The sequence below is a fragment of the Symphalangus syndactylus genome, chromosome X (assembly GCF_028878055.3).
Source record: "Symphalangus syndactylus isolate Jambi chromosome X, NHGRI_mSymSyn1-v2.1_pri, whole genome shotgun sequence".
NCBI classification, from domain to species: Eukaryota; Metazoa; Chordata; class Mammalia; order Primates; family Hylobatidae; genus Symphalangus; species Symphalangus syndactylus.
Window position 1 is genome coordinate 62,763,284 of NC_072447.2, and position 18,717 is coordinate 62,782,000.

General features: G+C 50.1%; 1 protein-coding gene across 3 annotated transcripts in view; it reads right to left on the reverse strand.

The window, feature by feature from the left end:
* Window positions 1-9,673: 9,673 nt before the first annotated feature.
* The window catches only part of GPKOW (G-patch domain and KOW motifs), a 47,922-nt gene continuing 38,878 nt past the window's right edge, over window positions 9,674-18,717 (reverse strand). For all 3 annotated transcript variants that reach the window (XM_055268103.2, XM_055268102.2, XM_063634469.1), the window contains 2 exons: window positions 17,857-17,942; window positions 9,674-17,759 (listed from right to left, as the gene is read on the reverse strand). In XM_055268103.2, the coding sequence (XP_055124078.1) occupies window positions 17,625-17,759; window positions 17,857-17,942 (221 nt within the window). In that variant the 3' untranslated portion in view covers window positions 9,674-17,624. The remainder of the gene's footprint in view (window positions 17,760-17,856; window positions 17,943-18,717) is intronic.

Genomic DNA, 18,717 nt, shown 5'->3' on the forward strand with positions numbered 1-18,717 from the left:
CTTTTTTTGTTATTGTTGAATAGGGTCTTGCTCTGTTGCCCAGGCTAGAGGGCAGTAGCCCAATCACAGCTCACTGCAGCTTTAATCTTTTGGACTCAAGTAATCCTCCTGCCTCAGCCTCACAAAGTGCTGGGATTACAGGCATGAGCCACCACCAGGCTTGGCAAGTGATGAAATTTTTTATTTTTTGAGACGGAGTTTCGCTCTGTCGCCAGGCTGGAGTGCAGTGGCACAATCTTGGCTCACTACAACCTCCACCTCCTGGGTTCAAGCGATTCTCCTGCCTCAGCCTCCCAAGTAGCTGGGACTACAGGTGCGTGCCACCATGCTCGGCTAATAAGAGATGGGGTTCCACCATGTTGGCCAGGATGGTCTCCATCTCTTGACCTCGTGATCTGCCCACCTTGGCCTCCCAATGTGCTGGGATTACAGGCGTGAGTTACTGCGCCTGGCCGGCAAGTGATGAAATTCTTATAATTTAAATGGCTACAGACTTAAAAGGCAAGCTATATACATTGAAGCACTTTTTTTTTTAGCATTTGTACTATTCAAATAGACCTATTCTTTTATTAATAAGCTAAAGATTTTCTTTTCCTCCCCCATCTTCTTTATTTGTAATACTTTTGGGTGTGTTTCTTTTAGTTAAGTATGCACAACAGATAAGAAAGGGTGTGTTTCTGTTATTTATTTGAGATGGAGTTTCACTTTTGTCACCCAGGCTGGAGTGCAGTGGCATGATCTCAGCTCACTGCAACCTCCACCTCTGGGGTTCAAGTGATTCTCCTGCCTCAGCCTCCCGGGTAGCTGGTATTACAGGCGCCCACCACTACCCCCAGCTAATTGTTTTTTTTTTTTTTTTTTTGAGACAGAGTCTTGCTCTGTCACCAGGCTGGAATGTGGTGGCGTGATCTGGGCTTACTGCAGCCTCCACCTCCTGGGTTCAAGTGATTCTCCTGCCTCAGCCTCCCGAGTAGCTGGGACTACAGGCACGTGCCACCATGCCCAGCTCATTTTTTGTATTTTTAGTAGAGATGGGGTTTCACAGTGTTGGTTAGGATGGTCTCAAACTCCTGACCTCAGGTGATCTGCCCACCTTGGCCTCCCAAAGTACTGGGATTACAGGCGTGAGCCACCGTGCCCGGCCTCCCCCAGCTAATTTTTGTATTATTATTATTATTATTTTTTGAGATGGAGTTTTGCTCCTGTTGCCCAGGCTGGAGTACAATGGCGCGATCTCGGCTCACTGCAACCTCTGCCTCCCAGGTTCAAGCGATTCTCCTGTCTCGGCCTCCAGAGTAGCTGGGATTACAGGCGTTAGCCACCACACCTGGCTAATTTTTTGTATTTTTAGTAGAGACGGGGTTTCACCATGTTGGTCAGGCCGGTCTTGAACTCCTGACCTCAGGTGATCCATCTGCCTTGGCCTCCCAAAGTGCTGGGATTACAGGCACGAGCCACCGTGCCCGGCCTATTTATTTATTTTTTGAGATGAGGTCTCACTCTGTTGCCCAGGCTGGAGTGCAGTGTTGCCATCATGGCTCACTGCAGCCTCTAATTGCAAGGCTTAAGTGATCCTCCCACATCAGCCTCCTGAGTAGCTGGGACCACAAGTGTGTACCACCAAACTGGGCTAATTTTTTGTAATTTTTGTAGAGACAGGGTCTCACATTGCCCAGACTGGTCTCAAACCCCTGGCCTCAAGTACTCTTTCTTTAAAAAAGATAATACTGCAGGGCGTGGAGGCTCATGCCTGTAATCCCAGCACTTTGGGAGGCTGAGGTGGGTGGATCACTTGAGGTCAGGAGTTTGAGACCAGCCTGGCCAACATGGCAAAACCTGGTCTCTACTAAAAATACAAAAATTAGCCAGGAGTGGTGGCGAGCACCTGTAAATCCCATCTACTCGGGAGGAATTGCTTGAACCTGGGAGGCAGAGGTTGCAGTGAGTCAAGATCGTGCCACTAAACTCCAGCCTGGACGACAGAATGAGAACCTATCTAAAAAAAAAAAAAAAAAAAAAAAAAAAAAAGGTAATACAGGCTAGGCACAGTGGCTCATGCCTGTAATTCCAGCACTTTGGGAGTCTGAGGCAGGAGGATTGCCTGAGCGCAGGAATTTGAGACCAGCAGGGCAACATTGTGAGACCTCATCTCTACAAAAAGTAAAAAATTAGCCAGGTGTAGTGTGGCACACCTGTACTCCAAGCTACTTGCGGGGCTGAGGTGGGAGGATGGCTTGAGCACAGGCTGTCCAGACTGCAGTGAGCCATGACTTTGCCATTATACTCCAGCCTGGGTGACAAAGGAATTCCCTGTCTCTACCCCCCCACCAAAAAAGGAGTTAATATAGCTTATTGTATGTTTGGTTATACTATAGTCTTTAGAACAAAATCTCAAACAAAAACAATGCACCCCTCACTTCCTATGGCACCTGAGTGGTGAAACTGAAGTATATACAAAGTATTATACGAAACTGAAGTATACAAAGTATTATATGAAACTGAAGTATATACAAAGTATTATACAAAAGTGAATTATACATGTTACAAAGCCAGCCACTCTCAGAAACATCCAGCGGAGGGGCCTGGCACAGTGGCTCATGCCAGTAATCGCAGCACTTTGGGAGGCCCAGGTGGGTGGATCACCTGAGGTCAGGTGTTCAAGACCATCCTGGCCAACATGGTGAAACCCCATCCCTACTAAAAATACAAAAATTAGCTGGGCGTGGTGGTGCGTGCCTGTAGTCCCAGCTACTCGGGAAGCTGAGGCAGGAGAATCTCTTGAACCCGGGAGGCAGAGGTTGCAGTGAGCCGAGATCACATCACTGCACTCCAGCATGGCGACAGAGTGAGATTCCGTCTCAAAAAAAAAAAAAAAAAAAATCCAGAGGTGATTAAATGCCCGGACTTCAACTGAACCTTTGATAAGTGTTACCCAGTACTCCAGTTTCCACACACTCAGAGTTAAAATAGCAACCTTTTTCCTCATTCCTGAGAAAAGAGGGATAAAATAACAATCTAAGAGGAAAGGAAAGAACAATGTTTCTGGGCTGGGCGCGGTGGCTCACGCCTGTAATCCCAGCACTTTGGGAGGCCGAGGCAGGCAGATCATGAGGTCAGGAGATCCAGACCAACCTGGCTAACACGGTGAAACCCCGTCTCTACTAAAAATACAAAAAATTAACCGGGCGTGGTGGCGGGCGCCTGTAGTCCCAGCTACTCGGGAGGCTGAGGCAGGAGAATGGCGTGAACCCGGGAGGCAGAGCTTGCAGTGAGTCGAGATCGCGCCACTGCACTCTAGCCTGGGCGACAGAGCGAGACTACTTCTCAAAAAAAAAAAAAAAAAAAAAAAAAAGAACGGTGTTTCTTGGGACCAGACCTAATATCAAGGTTGGCTGTTTTCGGCAGTGGAGGCAGCACTGCGCTATTGGAGTTTCCAAGCTAATTAAGGGAATTTTTTCCCACTTGGTGAAGGCTGGGGCCTCAGGGCTCAGGCTTCCTAACATTTTGGGTACCCAGTTAAAAGATCAACAGTCCCCTGTCCCTTCAGCATGTGACTCACCCCAGGGCAATGAACTGGGCCCATGGCTCCATCTACATCTATATCCCTATAAATCATGGATTTATACATATTGGTATATACGTTTATAATGCTTGTAATATATACTTCCATTTCAACTTACATATATATAAAATGTAACAATTTCTTTTCTTTTTTTTTTTTTTTGAGGCGGCGTTTCGCTCTGTCGCCCAGGCTGGAGTGCACTGGCGCGATCTCGGCTCGCTGCAAGCTCCGCCTCCCGGGTTCACGCCATCCTCCTGCCTCAGCCTCCTGAGTAGCTGGGACTACAGGTGCCCGTCACCACGCCCGGCTGATTTTTTCTATTTTTTTAGTAGAGACGGGGTTTCACTGTGTTAGCCAGGATTGTCTCGATCTCTTGACCTCGTGATCCGCCTGCCTCGGCCTCCCAAAGTGCTGGGGATTACAGGCGTGAGCCACTGCGCCCAGCCAAAATGTAACAATTTCAACCGGTAAAAAGGTAAGTGGTCACCTCATCTATGATCTGGATTAAATAAGACGTGTCAACGCAGCCATCCTGCCCCATCCGACCAGACCTTAATGCTCCAAAACCATCAGTTTGCGCTTGGAAAACTGGGGAAAGTGTTTATTCTCTTACACAAGCTTCGCCAAAGGCCCTGACACTTAGGGCTTTTTCACTGCTGTGAACGTTGGACCGGCTTGTGAGAAGGAGTACAGTTAATCTAACTTTGGTATACTGTATCCAGAGACCACAGGGGGCTCACTCTGCGATTTATGGTGCGAGGAGGACCAGACACCCGCTGTGCCCGTCCTACTCCTGCAGATCAAACTCAAAGCCACACTTTCCGGAGTGAGAAACGGGTCAGTAAATGAACGAAGGAACCACGGTGTGCAGGCAGAGAACCCCGCTGGGTTTGCTACGAAGGTTGAGGTGGAAGCGCCCAGCGCACCAGGCGCCACGGCCCGGTGTGTGACCTCACTAACCTCCATCAGCGCGCACCCTGTCCTGCCCCTTCACGGGCGAACAACCCCACACGAGGTAGTGGTGTGGGAACCAGCACCCGGAACCGTAAAAGCACAGCTTTCGCGAAGCCCAAGCACTGAATGGCACCCACTGCGCATGCCCCAGAGCGGCGACGAACGGGAGCCCGGTGCGCCGGGGCGGAGGCGCGCCCGGGCCGCTGCCGAGAAGCGCCAATCAGCCATCGACCAATCAGATCACCACAGTCCATCGTCATCGACCAATCAGAGCCCACCGCGCCTTGTGGCCCTGAGCCAGTTGCTTGTTCCGCTGCGGGAGGGCTGGGTCAAGACTAAGCCTTTGGGGGAGACCGCAACGCGGTGGGCGGGAGAGAGGACGAGGGCCGCTCGGGTCTGGGAGCGCCAACAGGACGGGATGGGCACGAGCATGCCGGGCCCCGCGCGGGGAAGGGGCTCTTTCCTTACCCCACACAAAAAGGTGTGCCCGAGTTGGCTGCCCCTGCCCATTGTTGCGGCCCCATGTGGACGCTTTCGTGCGCGCGTCCCTGCCCCGCGCGTGGCGGGTCATTCCAGGCTGTGGGCTGTGGGCTGCGGGCTGTGGGGTCCGAGGGTCGGACACGTGGGGGAGTGGACACCCCTAGGGTCACACAGACAGGGCTTTGGACACCCACAGTGGGCACTCCTGGGGTCACACAGACCGAGGTGCAGGGAGGTAGGGCGCGCCCGCCCAGGGGTAGTTGGTGGTGGCTGAGGGTGAGGGCAAGGTAGGGACTGCGAGGAGACTTCTGGTTCCCTGGCTGGGCCAGGGTTTTCCTGTGCAGGTGAGGGGAGTAGGCCGGGGCCTCTGGTTGGCGGGGAGGGCTCCAGGAGCCTGTCCCAACCCTGCAGGCCTCTGGCTGAGCCTCACAGAAGGGAGCTCTGAGATGGGCTGTGCAGCAGGGGAAAGAAAAAGAGGTCGGCCGCCTGTTCTGGGCTCTTGACCATCCACCAGTGGTGGTGGAACCTGGAAGTCTGAGGGAGGAGGGTAGGGAGGCACTTGAGAGACGGGGGGAATCTAGGCGTCAGGAATGATAGTTCGTTGATCCAAGTTACTCAGTAATGGATAATTTTAACACGTGCCAACCTCTCCTGATTACGTGAATAATTTCACTGCGTCTTCACAAAACCTTAACTACTATTATCATCGTTGCGTTCTGGATGAGAGACCTAAGGCCCTGTAGGGGTTACCAGAAGGCACACAGCTGAGCAGAGCCAGGGCCAGGGTCAGGCTGTGCACTCTGGACTCTGTGTTCTGACCACTGCGTCATTGACTCTACAGATGTCTCTGCTTTCTGTGCTCACCCTGTCCTCATTCCACCCCCGGCAGGACTGAGGGCCCCCGAAGCATCCATTTGCCCACAGCGTCAGTGAACTGTGTAGAACTCTCTGTGCAAGGGAGCTGGCCCCTGCGCACCCTGAGTCGTTTTTCTTCCCTGGCTCCCCAGGCAGGGGCAATGAATAGAGGACAGGGAAGCTTTGTAGGAAGAGGGCAGTAAATCACAGCATAGTTATCCAGACTGCAATTATTTATTTAGTGCATGCAGGGTCTTGTGCTAGGTGGTGGGGATTCCGCACTGAACCAGACAAGGGTCCTGTTCCTACCTGCCCTTGGGGTGTGTTTTGGGAATTCCTCTGTGAGGGTGCTTTGGCATTGAATTGGCAGAGGTCTGGTGCTGGGGGGCTCTCCCACACCAGCAAGACTTGTAATGTACATGAATGTGAATGTCATTTCAGGATGGTGAAAGGAGGCCGTTTCTTTTTTTTTTTTTTTTTTTTTGAGACAGAGTCTCGCTCTGTCGCCCAGGCTGGAGTGCAGTGGCGCAATCTCGGCTCACTGCAAGCTCTGCCTCCCGGGTTCACGCTATTCTCCTGCCTCAGCCTCTCCGAGTAGCTGGGACTATAGGTGCCCGCCACCACGCCCGGCTAATTTTTTTGTATTTTTAGTAGAGACGGGGTTTCACTGTGGTCTCGATCTCCTGACCTCGTGATCCGCCCGCCTCAGCCTCCCAAAGTGCTGGGATTACAAGCGTGAGCCACCGCGCCCGGCCTTTTTTTTTTTTTTTTTTTTTTTTCTGAGACGGAGTTTCGCTCTTGTTGCCCAGGCTGGAGTGCAATGGCGCGATCTCGGCTCACTGCAACCTCCGCCTCCCAGGTTCAAGCGATTCTCCTGCCTCAGCCTCCCTAGTAGCTGGGATTACAGGCATGTGCCACCACGCCCAGCTAGTTTTGTATTTTTAGTAGAGATGGGGTTTCACCATGTTGGCCAGGCTGGTCTCAAACTCCTGACCTCAGGTGATCCACCCGCCTCGGCCTCCCAAAGTGCTGGGATTACAGGCATGAGCCACCATGCCCGGCCGAAATGTTTCTTATTAAAAGGGAGCACTGGATCTGAGGGTTGGGAAATGACACTTCCTTCCTGTCCCAGGAAGCACCCCGCAGTCAGGGGTACAGAGGGCCATGAGGATAGTACAGTGAGGGGAGGAGGAGGATATAGCAACGTAAATTTTGCCATCTTGGCCTCAGTTTGGTTTTAAAGGACAGAAGCTGGACCTTCCCTATGTGTAGGACTCAATTAGTGGGGCCAGGGTGTGGAAGACATCCCTGTCTTACTACCTACTCAGGGCCTGAGGTGTGGCAACCAGGATCTTGTAGGGAATGCCTTCCCAACAAGAAGCAAAATACAGAAGATACAAACAAGAAGCCAGGCGTAGTGGCTCACACCTGTAATGCAAGCACTTTGGGAGGCTGAGATGGGAGGATCCCTTGCACTCAGGAGTTTGAGACCCACCTAAGCAACATAGTGAGACCCTGTCTTTATAAAAAAAATTTTAAAAATTAGCCGGGTATGGTGGTGTGTGCCTGTAGTCCCAGCTACTTGAGGGGCTGAGGAGGGAGGATTGCTTGAGCCTGAGAGTTCAAGATTGCAGTGCGCTGTGATCGTGCCAGTGCACTCCAGCCTGGATGATAAAGCAAGACCCTGTCTCAAAAAAATTAAAAAAAGATATAAACAGGAGGTGATTTGTCTGGTGCCCCTGGAGGTTGGAGAAGAAGGTGATGGGCTCTATCCCAGTTCTTGGGCGTTCCTGGTATTTACTGTGTAGTAAATTACTTCTGCTTCCAGCTGTGCAGACAAGCAAACAGAAAAGCTGGATTAAAGCTGCTGTTTTTAAGTTTATTTGAAGGCCCAGGAGAGCAAATTATCTTTGAGGTATTACCTCACCAAATACTGGCATCCAGTGCAGAAAAGCAAGAGTTGATGGAGACACATAAAAAACAAACAAGCAGCTGGGCGTGGTGGCTCACGCTTGTAATCCCAGCACTTTGGGAGGCCGAGGCGGGCGGATCACGAGGTCAGGAGATCGAGACCACGGTGAAACCCCGTCTCTACTAAAAATACAAAAAATTAGCCAGGCGTGGTGGCGGGCGCCTGTAGTCCCAGCTACTCAGAGAGGCTGAGGCAGGAGAATGGCGTGAACCCAGGAGGCGGAGCTTGCAGTGAGCCGAGATTGCGCCACTGCACTCCAGCCTGGGCAACAGAGCAAGACTCTGTCTCAAAAAAAAAAAAAAAAAAAGCTCGGCTGGGCACAGTGGCTCACGCCTGCAATCCCAGCACTTTGGGAGGCTGAGGTGGGCGGATCACCTGAGGTCAGGAGTTCGAGACTAGCCTGGCCAACGTGGTGAAACCCCATCTCTACTAAAAATACAGAAATTAGCTAGGCGTGGTGGCGGGCGCCTGTAATCCTAGCTACTCGGGAGGCTGAGGCAGAGAATCGCTTTAACCTGGGAGGCAGAGGTTGCAGTGAGCTGAGATCGTGCCACTGTACTCCCGCCTGGGCAACAGAGCAAGACTCTGTCTCAAAAACAAACAAAAACCAAAACAACAAAAAAACAAAAACCAAACTAGCTCTGGCCGGACGTGGTGGCTCATGCCTGTAATCCCAGCACTTTGGGAGGTGTGCAGACCACCTGAAGCCAGGAGTTCGAGACCAGCCTGGCCAACATAGTGAAACCCCATCTACACTAAAAACACAAAAAATTAGTCTGTCATGGTGGTGGGTGTGCTGTGGTCCCAGCTACTGGGGAGGCTGAGGTGGGAGGATCACTTGTGCCTGGGAGGCAGAAATTGCAGTGAGCTGAGATTGTGCCACTGCACTTCAATCTGGGTGACAGAGTGAGACCGCGTCTTATTAAAAAAATAAATACAAATATTAGTTGGGTGTGGTGGCATGGGCCTGTAATCCCAGCTACTTGGGAGGCTGAGGTGAGAAAATTGCTTGAACCTGGGAGGTGGAGGCCTCAGTGAGCCGAGATCATGCCACTGCACTCCAACCTGGGCAACAGAGCAAGATTCTGTCTCAAAAAAAACAAAAACAAAAAACAAAGGCCAGGTGCAGTGGCTCATACCTGTAATTCCAGCACTTTGGGTGGCCCAGGCAGGTTGGTTGCTTGAGGTAAGGAGTTTAAGACTGGCCCGGCCAACATGGTGAAACCCTGTCTCTACTAAGAATACAAAAATTAGCTGGGCGTGGTGGCCCATGCTTGTAATCTCAGCTACTCCGGAGGCTACGGTACAAGAATCACTTGAAACCCAGGAGGCAGAAGTTGCAGTGGGCCGAGATTGCACCACGGCACTCCAGCCTTGGCAACAGAGTGAGACTGTCTCTAAATAAATACATACATACATACAGACAGACATACATACTAGCTCCAAATTACTGATGCCAATCAAGAGTAATAAAAAATATGAATGATATGAAACGTGATATTAAAATGATTAGTAAATCACTATCATCCATAATGGCAAAACTCATTCCATTATGTACTAAAATAACAAAAATCAGGCCAACACTTTGGGAGGCTGACGTGGGCAGATCCCTTGAGTTCAGAGGTTCGAGACTAGCCTGAGCAACATAGCAAAATTTCATCTCTACAAGAAATATAAAAATTAGCCAGGCACAGTGGAACATGCCTGTGGTCCCAGCTACTCAGGAGGCTGAGGTGGGAGGAAGAGGATGGCTTGAGCCTGGGAGGCGGAGGTTGCAGTGAGCTGAGATCATGCCACTGCACTCCAGCCTGGGCAATAGAGCCAGACCTTGTTTTTAAAAAAAAAAAAAAAAAAAACATTCTCATACCTTGATAAGGAAATATGCAACTTTTAAATGTTAATTTAGAAAATAACCAGCAAATGTAACAGATGTTTACTGTCCCCTAAATTAGTGTTCAAGGGGATCGATCTGGATGCAGAGAAAGAAGCAGAAAAATGGAGAACAGGCCAGGCACAGTGGCTCACGCCTGTAATCCCAGGGCTTTGGGAGGTTGAGGGAGCAGGATTGCTTCAGCCCACGAGTTCAAGACCAGCCTGGGCAAAATGGCAAAGCCCAATCTCTATGGAAAATACAAACTTTTAAAAATTAGCCCACTATGGTGGCACTGACCTGTAGTCCCAGCTACTCAGGAGGCTGAGGTGGGAGGATCCCTTGAGCCCAGGAGTTGGAGGTGGCAGTGAGCCATGATTGTGCCACTGTACTACAACCTGAATGATGGTGAGACCCTATCTCTAAAAAGAAAAAGCAGAATAATTTTATCTTGGCCCCCATGTGGCACCTCACAGCTTGGGAACAACAATTTCTCACGTTTCCTCAGCTCCAACCACCACTCACAAGCTGTGTGACCTCGAGCAAGGCACCCAGGCTCCTCTGGACCTCAGCTTCCCTGTCAGTACAATGGGGATAACAATAGTGCTTACTTTATGGGGTCATCTGTGAATGTGAAATGAGTTAATAAATGGAAAGCACTTAGAAAAACCTCTGGAACCACTGAATCAAATTGGATATCATTATTGATCCCTCATTCAATCCTTCAATACCCATTTAGTGTCATCTGTCCAGATGCTGGAGATACGCCTAGCACACACTGACTGCTCAGTGAGCAGTGTCACAATGAACACGTACAATGGCCTTGAAGGCCACATCAGGGCTTGCCCTGATCAGCAGGTTGGAAGTGCTCCAGGCCCAAAGCTTAGCTGTGAGTGGGGACACGGGAGGGAGGTTGGAACTGCCACTGCAGAAGGGGCTCTGAACCTAGGTTCAGGAGAGAGGCTTTGAACTTGCACGTGTGGGGAGCCATGGAAGTTTCCAGGAAGGACTGCAGGTCCCACCTGGAGATGTGCCGTTCCTCCTTCAGGTACCTGGGAATGTCAGTCACACCCCAGACCTGCTCAGCTCCCCCAAACTGCTGTTCCGGTATCTGAGAGCTTCAAGTCCCCAAATGGCCTATCTAATACATGGGGAAACTGAGGCCTAGGGAGGCCCGGGGACTGAGCTAGCATTCACTTGTGGAAATAGTCTGGCATCACCTGAAGAAGTTAGGGACATGCAAACCCTATGCCCTCAGATTCCCCTCTGAGAGTCTGCGTGCCTATGTGAACCAGGAGACACGTGCGGGAGTGAACACTGCAGTGTTACTCCCAACAGCAAGAACCAGGCCTGTTACAGAATATGGACACCCAGGCTGCACATGCACACCACAGAATGCTGTATGGCAGTGGAAATAAATGAACAGCTACCCCTACAGGCAAACAGGAATCATAGCAACAGCTGGGAATGATGGCATGAAGCAGAGGGACAAAAATGTGCACTCATGCCCGGTCTGCCTGGCTTACAATCCTGGCTCTCTGCTTGCCAGCTAGAACTATCGTGCAAATCATTTAACCACTCGGTGCCTCAGTTCCCTCATATGTAAAATGGACATGGTAACAGTGTGTATCCCACAGGCCATTATGAGGATTTAAATGATTTAAAGGATTGTGGGCTGGGCACAGTGGCTCACGCCTGTAATCCCAGCACTTTGGGAGGCCGAGGTGGGTGGATCACCTGAGGTCAGGAGTTCAAGACCAGCCTGGCTAACATGGTGAAGCCTTGTCTCTACTAAAAATACAAAAAAAAAAAAAAAAAAAATAGCCAGGTATGGTGGCAGGGGCTTGTAAACCCAGCTACTTGGAAGGCTGAGGCAGGAGAATCACTTGAACCTGGGAGGCAGAGGATGCAGTGAGCTGAGATCAGCATCGTGCCACTGCACTCCAGCCTGGGCAACAGAGTGAGACTCGGTCTCAAAAATATAAATAAATAAATAAACAAACAAATAAATGATTGTGAATGTAAAGGGGACAGAACAGTGCCTGACACACACATCAAGTGCTACATGAGTGTTAAGATAAAGCTGGCTGGGTGTGGTGGCTCACGCCTGTAATCACAGCACTTTGGGAGACTGAGGTGGACAGATCACCTGAGGTCAGGAGTTCGAGACCAGCCTAGCCAACATAGAGAAACCCCATCTCTACTAAAAATACAAAAATTACCCGGGCGTGGTGGCGGGCACCTGTAATCCCAGCTACTCGGGAGGCTGAGGCAGGAGAATTGCTTCAATCCGGGAGGTGGAGGTTGCAGTGAGCCAAGATTGCACTGCTGCACTCCAGCCTGGGTGACAGAGCGAGACTCTGTCTCCAAACAAACAAACAAAAAACAAAAACAAAAAGAAAACCAGAGGTACAGTGGCTCACACCTGTAATCCCAGCACTTTGAGAGGCTAGGGCAGGAGGATCGCCTGAGGCCAAGAGTTCAAGACCAGCATAGGCAACATGGCGAGACCCTGTCTTTATTAAAAATTTAAAAATTAGCCAGGTGTGGTGGGATGCACCTGTAGTCCCAACTACTCAAGAGGCTGAGGGGCGAGGAATACTTGAGTTTGAGGCAGCAGTGACCTATGATTGCAGCACTGCACTCCAGCCTGGGCAATAGAACAAGACCTTGTCTCAAAAAAAAAAAACAAAAACAAAAACAAAAAAAGATAAATCTAGAATGTCCAGTGGGGAAAAAGTAAGTTTCCAAAGATTACATAGTGTTATGGTTTGATGACTTGTACCTCTCAAACCCAACACTTTGGGAGGCCAAGGTGGGTGGATCACCTGAGGTCAGGAGTTCGAGACCAGCCTGACCAACGTGGTGAAACTCCATTTCCACTACAAATACAAAAATTAGCCAGGCATGGTGGCGGGCACCTATAATCCCAGCTACTCGGGAGGCTGAGGCAGGAGAAATCGCGTGAACCTGGGAGGTGGAGGTTGCAGTGAGCTGAGATCGTACCATTACACTCTAGCCTAGGTGACAGAGCACTACTCTATCTTAAAAAAAGAAAAAGAAAAAGAAATGTAATTGCCATTGTAACAGTATTAAGAGGTGAGATCTTTAAGAGGTCATCAAGCAAGCGAGAGAGAGAGAGAGAGAGTCTTTTTCCACCGCGTGAGAACACAGTGAGGTTATCTGCAAGCCAGGAAAAGAGTCCTCATCAGAAATGACCCTACCAGACCTTGTTCTGGGAATTCTAGCCTACAGAACTGTGAGAAAATAAATTTCTGTTGTTTAAGCCAAAAAAAAAAAAGTGGTAATCAAGAGGCCTCATGAATGGATTACTGCTGTTATTATGGGAGTGGGGAGTGGGTTTCTCATAATAAAATGGGTTCAGCCCCCTCTCTGGCCCTCTCTTACTCTTTCCCCCTCCACTATGGGATGACACAGCAAGAAGACCCTGGCCAGATGCTGCACCTAGATCTTGGACTTCCCAGCCTCCAGAACTATAAGGAATAAATTTCTATTCTTTATAAATTACCCAGTGTCATGTATTTTGGTACAACAGCACAAAACAGATTAAGATGCATACTTTTTTTTTTTTTTTTGAGATGGAGTCTCGCTCTGTTGCCCAGGCTGGAGTGCAGTGGTGCAATCTCAGCTCACTACAAGCTCCACCTCCCAGGTTCATGCCATTCTCCTGCCTCAGCCTCCTGAGTAGCTGGGACTATAGGCGCCCGCCACCATGACTGGCTAATTTTTTGTATTTTTAGTAGAGATGGGGTTTCACCGTGTTAGCCAGGATGGTCTCGATCTCCTGACCTCGTGATCTGCCTGCCTCGGCCTCCCAAAGTGCTGGAATTACAGGCGTGAGCCACTGTGCCCAGCCTAAGATGTATACTTTTATACAGTTCAGAAACACCAAAGATGAAGCAAGATATTTAGGCTGCAGACTACTGGCTTCTTGTATCCTCACATAGCTGAAAGAGGACGAGAGTCTCTGGGGTGCCTTTTAAGGCACTGATCCCATCTATGAGGGCTCTGCCCTTGTGACCTAATTACCTCCCAAAGGCCCCACCCTTAATGCCATCACATGGGGCGGTTATGATTTTTTTTCTTTTGAGATGAAGTCTCACCTTATTGCCCAGGCTGGAGTGCAATGGCACAATCTCAGTTCACTGCAACCTCCGCCTCCCGGATTCAAATGATTCTCCTGTCTCAGCCTCCCAAGTAGCTGAGATTACAGGTGCACGCCACCACACCCGGCTAATTTTTGCCTTTTTAGTAGAGATGGGGTTTCACCATGTTGGCCAGGCTGGTCTCGAACTCCTGACCTCAGGTGATCCGCCCACCTTGGCCTCCCAAAGTGCTGGGATTGTAGGCGTGAGCCAGTGCTCCTGGCCTCTACAAAAAATTTCTAAAAAATCAGCTGGGCGTGGTGGTGCACACCTGTAGTCCCAGCTACTCAGTAGGCAGGAAGATTGCTTGAGCCCAGGAGATCAAGGCTGCAGTGAGCCATGATTGTGTCCCTGCACAATCAGCCTGGGAGACAGAGTGAGACCCTGTCTCCAAAAAAAAAAAAAAAAAAGGAAGACTTGCTGGGCATCTAATGGGAAAATCTGTGTTCCCAACAATGGAAATCAGCTAGATTGACCAAAGCACCAGAGGAACAAATGTATTTAGAGTGGTTCTGTGTGCACATGGTAGGGGGTGTATGGCAAGCAGGGAGTTGTCAACTGGCAGTCTTTAGCAGTGGCTATATGGAGGCTTCTCATGATTTCCACTTCAGTCAGAACAAAAGCCACAGTAGTTCCAGTGGACTGACCTTACAGCACTACAGGATCTCCCTGACCTGACCTCCTACCACCTTCTCCCTCACTTACTCCCCTGCAGCCACACCAGCCTCCCGGCTGTTCCTCACACACGCTAGCAACAGTGCTACCACAGGGCCTTTGCACTTCATTTCCCCTGCCTAGACCGCTTTCCCCAGATAGCTGCATGACCGTCCCTTACGTCCTTAATACCTTTGCTTAATGTCACCTTCTAAGGCTTTCTGTGGCCATCCTATTAATACTGCCCCTTTCCCCCATGGTTCTTAGCTTCTTGTAACATCTTCCATCACTTACTTCTGCTTATTGCTCACTGTCTCAGCCCCAGTGGAGTGTCAGCCCCACAAGGGCAAGGATGTTTGTTTTGTTTGTAGCTCCATACTCGGTACCCAGGATGCTGCCTGGCATATAGTAGGGTCTTGATATTAAGTGATTTACTCTATATGGTTCCCCTAGCATGCAGGATGGTACCTGACATTCAGTAGGGGCTCAAGAGATGTTTGTTGAATGAATTGGGGTGATAAGGGACTTGGTGAGGACCCGCCCCCACTTAGATAGCTTTAGAAGCTGTTGGATACTTCATCCATCTGCGTGGTGCTGCAGACATGGAGATGAAGAGGCGGCCTCAGTGTGGGGGTAGAGGGGAGCATTCCCTTGACTGAGGAAGGAATGTTAGAAAAGAGAGCTGAGGCTGGGCGTGGTGGCTCATATCTGTAAACCCAGCACTTTGGGGGGCCGAGGTGGGCAGATCACGAGGTCAGGAGTTCGAGATCAGCCTGACCAACATTGTGAAACCCTGTGTCTACTAAAAATACAAAAATTAGCCAGGCATGGTGGCATGCGCCTGTAATCCCAGCTACTGAAGAGGCTGAGGCAGGAGAATCACTTGAACCCGGGAGGTGAAGGTTGCAGTGAGCCGAGATCACGCCACTGCATTCCAGCCTGGGCGACAGAGCAAGACTCCATCTCAAAAAAAAAAAAAAAAAAAAAAAAAAGAGCTGAGGCCAGGTGTGGTGGCTCATGCCTATAATCCCAGCACTTTGGAAGGCCAAGATGGGAAGATCACTTGAGCCCAGGAGTTCAAGACCAGCCTGAGCAATAGAGTGAGACCTTGTCTCTATTATATTTAAAATAAAAAATTATTTAAAAAAATTTTTTTAAAAGAAGAGCTGACCTGTCCATATCTGCCACCGAACACAGCCTGGGCAGCAACCCCCATCACCTCAATAATTGACTCCTCTCTGAAAGGCAAAGAAACTGCTTCCTGAGTCTGCTGCTACAAATTCAAGGCTCGGCGTCTGGACAATTTTTAACAGAAGCAGCCCCCTGCCGGGCAAACTTCTGGGGGTTTGGCAGAAGAGGCAGATGCCTTTTAATCTACCTCTTGCTCAATCCCTGTGATGTGAAAAAAGCCAGCCTGGACAAATTGTACAGGTCACAGTCCCCAGCTTGTGAGGGGCCTGTAGAGAATTCTCGGGCTCACAGAAGCCGTTGCTGCAGTAACCACCGCCGCAAGAGCAACTTTGGCAGCAGGCAGGTGCCAGGCAGCAAGCTGAGAGAACACTGCACAGATTCAAAGTGTCTTCAGATACAAGGCTTTGTTTGTGCACAGTGAACAAGGGGCATATTGGGAAAGCCTCCTTATATTGTCCACACTTCCCTGAATGTAAGGAGCCCTGTCCTCAAAATGGGGATCAGCAGGGCTCCTTTCAAGGCAAAGCAGAAAAAGTCCCAGTGGCCTGTCAGGGGAGACCAGGCACTTTGGCTGGAGCTAGGTGTTCTGGACAAAGGGCCATATTCAAGAACTTTGGGCCCCATTTTCAAGCGTAGGCTTAGGAGAAAGATGAAATCCAGGAAATCTGAAGCTGATGAGATATCTACTTTAGCATTGTGGCACAGGGAGGAGATGGAGGGTGTCTGAAATGGCTGGGTTATGTCGTGTTACAGGGCAGAGACAGAGCCCCAGTGCCATTCCCTGGGGAGCTTTAGCCCTTCTCAAAGGTGCTACCAAGGCTGGTTTATTATGATTGGAGAAGGGAGGAGGCCTCCTTGACAGAGTGAAGTGCATAAAGCATAGGAAACGGACTACTGGACATGAGCAGTTGGGAACATCCTCCCTACGATTAACAAAATACAAGCCAGAGACCAGGCACGGTGGCTCATTCCAGTGCCTATAATCCCAGCACTTTGGGAGGCTGAGACGGGAAGATTGCTTGAGCCCAGGAGGTCAATGCTGCTGTGAGCTATGATTGCACCACTGCACTCCAGTCTGGGCAACAGAGGAAGACCCCAGGCTCAGCATATTCTCTGGGGTCCTGCTCTAAACTGAGAGTGAAAGCATACTCTGCTGCTAGTTGCTAGAGTTCTTGCTCAGAAAGTTGTTCAGAGATACAGTATTTCAGATTCTACAGCATCTAAAGATTTTTTTTTTTTTGAGACAGAGTCTAACTCTGTCCCCCGGGTTGGAGTGCAGTGGCACGATCTGGGCTCACAGCAACCTCTGCCTCCTGGGTTCAAGCGATTCTCTTGCCTCAGCCTCCTGAGTAGCTAGGATTATAGGCGTGCACCAGCATACCTTGATAATTTTTTGTATTTTTGTACTTTTAGTAGAGACAGGGTTTCACCTTGTTGGCCAGGCTGATCTTGAACTCCTGGGCTCAAGCGATCCATCCACCTCAGCCTCCTAAAGTGCTAGGATTACAGGCATGTACCACTGCACGCAAGTGCATAGTTTCTATATTCCAAGAGTGAGCTCACAATCAAATGAGTCCTTTAACTTGTCCTGTACCCTGAGCAGAAAAGCAAGGCTGAAAAATGAAATGGTTCCCACCTCAGTCAACTCAGTTCCCACCTTAACTCGCAGCTCATCATACCACTTATGATTTCATCTTTCTATTAAGTACTTGAAATGGTTTTTATTATACCCTAAATTTTGGTAAATATTGGGTTTGTTTCTAGCTTCCCTACTGGTTCACCCATCCCTTTCCCTTGTCCTTGTCCCAGGACGGCACCAGAAGTAGAGGATGGAACAATGATCTTCCCACCTTCTGAAGGCAACTTTCTCATATGGTACAGAACTGGTACCAGCCTGGGGGATGGGAGGAGTCCCATGGGTCAGTCATCATCTGTGTCACTAGGGCCCATGTACTGGCAGATGGCATCGTAGTGAAGCTCCACCACTTGATTTTCTCTTGGCAGTTGCACCAAAGCCCGGCTCCGTGCTCTGTCCCGGCTCAGCAAATGTCCCACCTGGAACAGAGGTGAAGTGGAATCAGCAAGGCAAGCCTAGACCCTGGGACAGGCCCTGAACGACCCACAAACCTCTACTGCCAGGTCTGAGACTCACCCTTCCAGCCTGTGGGCCCAGTACCACCATCACACGGTCACCCTCTGCCTTGGGAACCAGGGTCTCCAGCATGTCTTCCCTCAGGCCTACGGATAAGGGAGAGGGGAGTGAGGCCCACAGCAAGGACCAGCCCAACCAGCATCCTGTCAGAAGGGCCTTTCCTGGCCAGGCGTGGTGGCTCACACCTGTAGTCCCAGCACTTTGGGAGGCTAAGTTGGGAGGATCGCTTGAGCCCAGGAGTTCAAGACCAAACCTGGGCAAGATGGTCAGACCTCGTCTCTACAAATTTTTTTGTTTTTTGTTTTTTGAGACTGAGTTTGGCTCTTGTTGCCCAGGCTGGGGTGCAATGGTGTGATCTTGGCTCACTGCAACCTCCGCCTCCTGGGTTCAAACGATTCTCCTGCCTCAGCCTCCTGAGTAGCTGGGATTACAGGCACCCACTACTGCATTTGGCTAATTTTGTATTTTCAGTAGAGACGGGGTTTTGACATGTTGGTCAGGCTGGTCTCGAACTCCTGACCTCAGGTGATCCACCCTCCTCGGCCTCCCAAAGTGCTGGGATTACAGGCATGAGCCACCGTGCCCAGCCTACAAAAAATTTTAAAATTAGCCAGGCATGGTGGTGAGTGCCTGCAGTCCCAGCTACTCAGGAGGCTGAGGTGAGAGGATGGCTTGAAATCAGGAATTCGAGGTGGCAGTGATCCATGATGGTGCCACTGCACTCCAGCCTAGGTGATAAAACGAGACCCCATCTCAAAAAAAAAAAAAGGGCCTTTCAGCCGGGTGTGGTGGCTCATGCCTGTAATCCCAGCACTTTGGGAGGCTGAGGCAGGAGGATCACAAGGTAAGGAGTTCGAGACC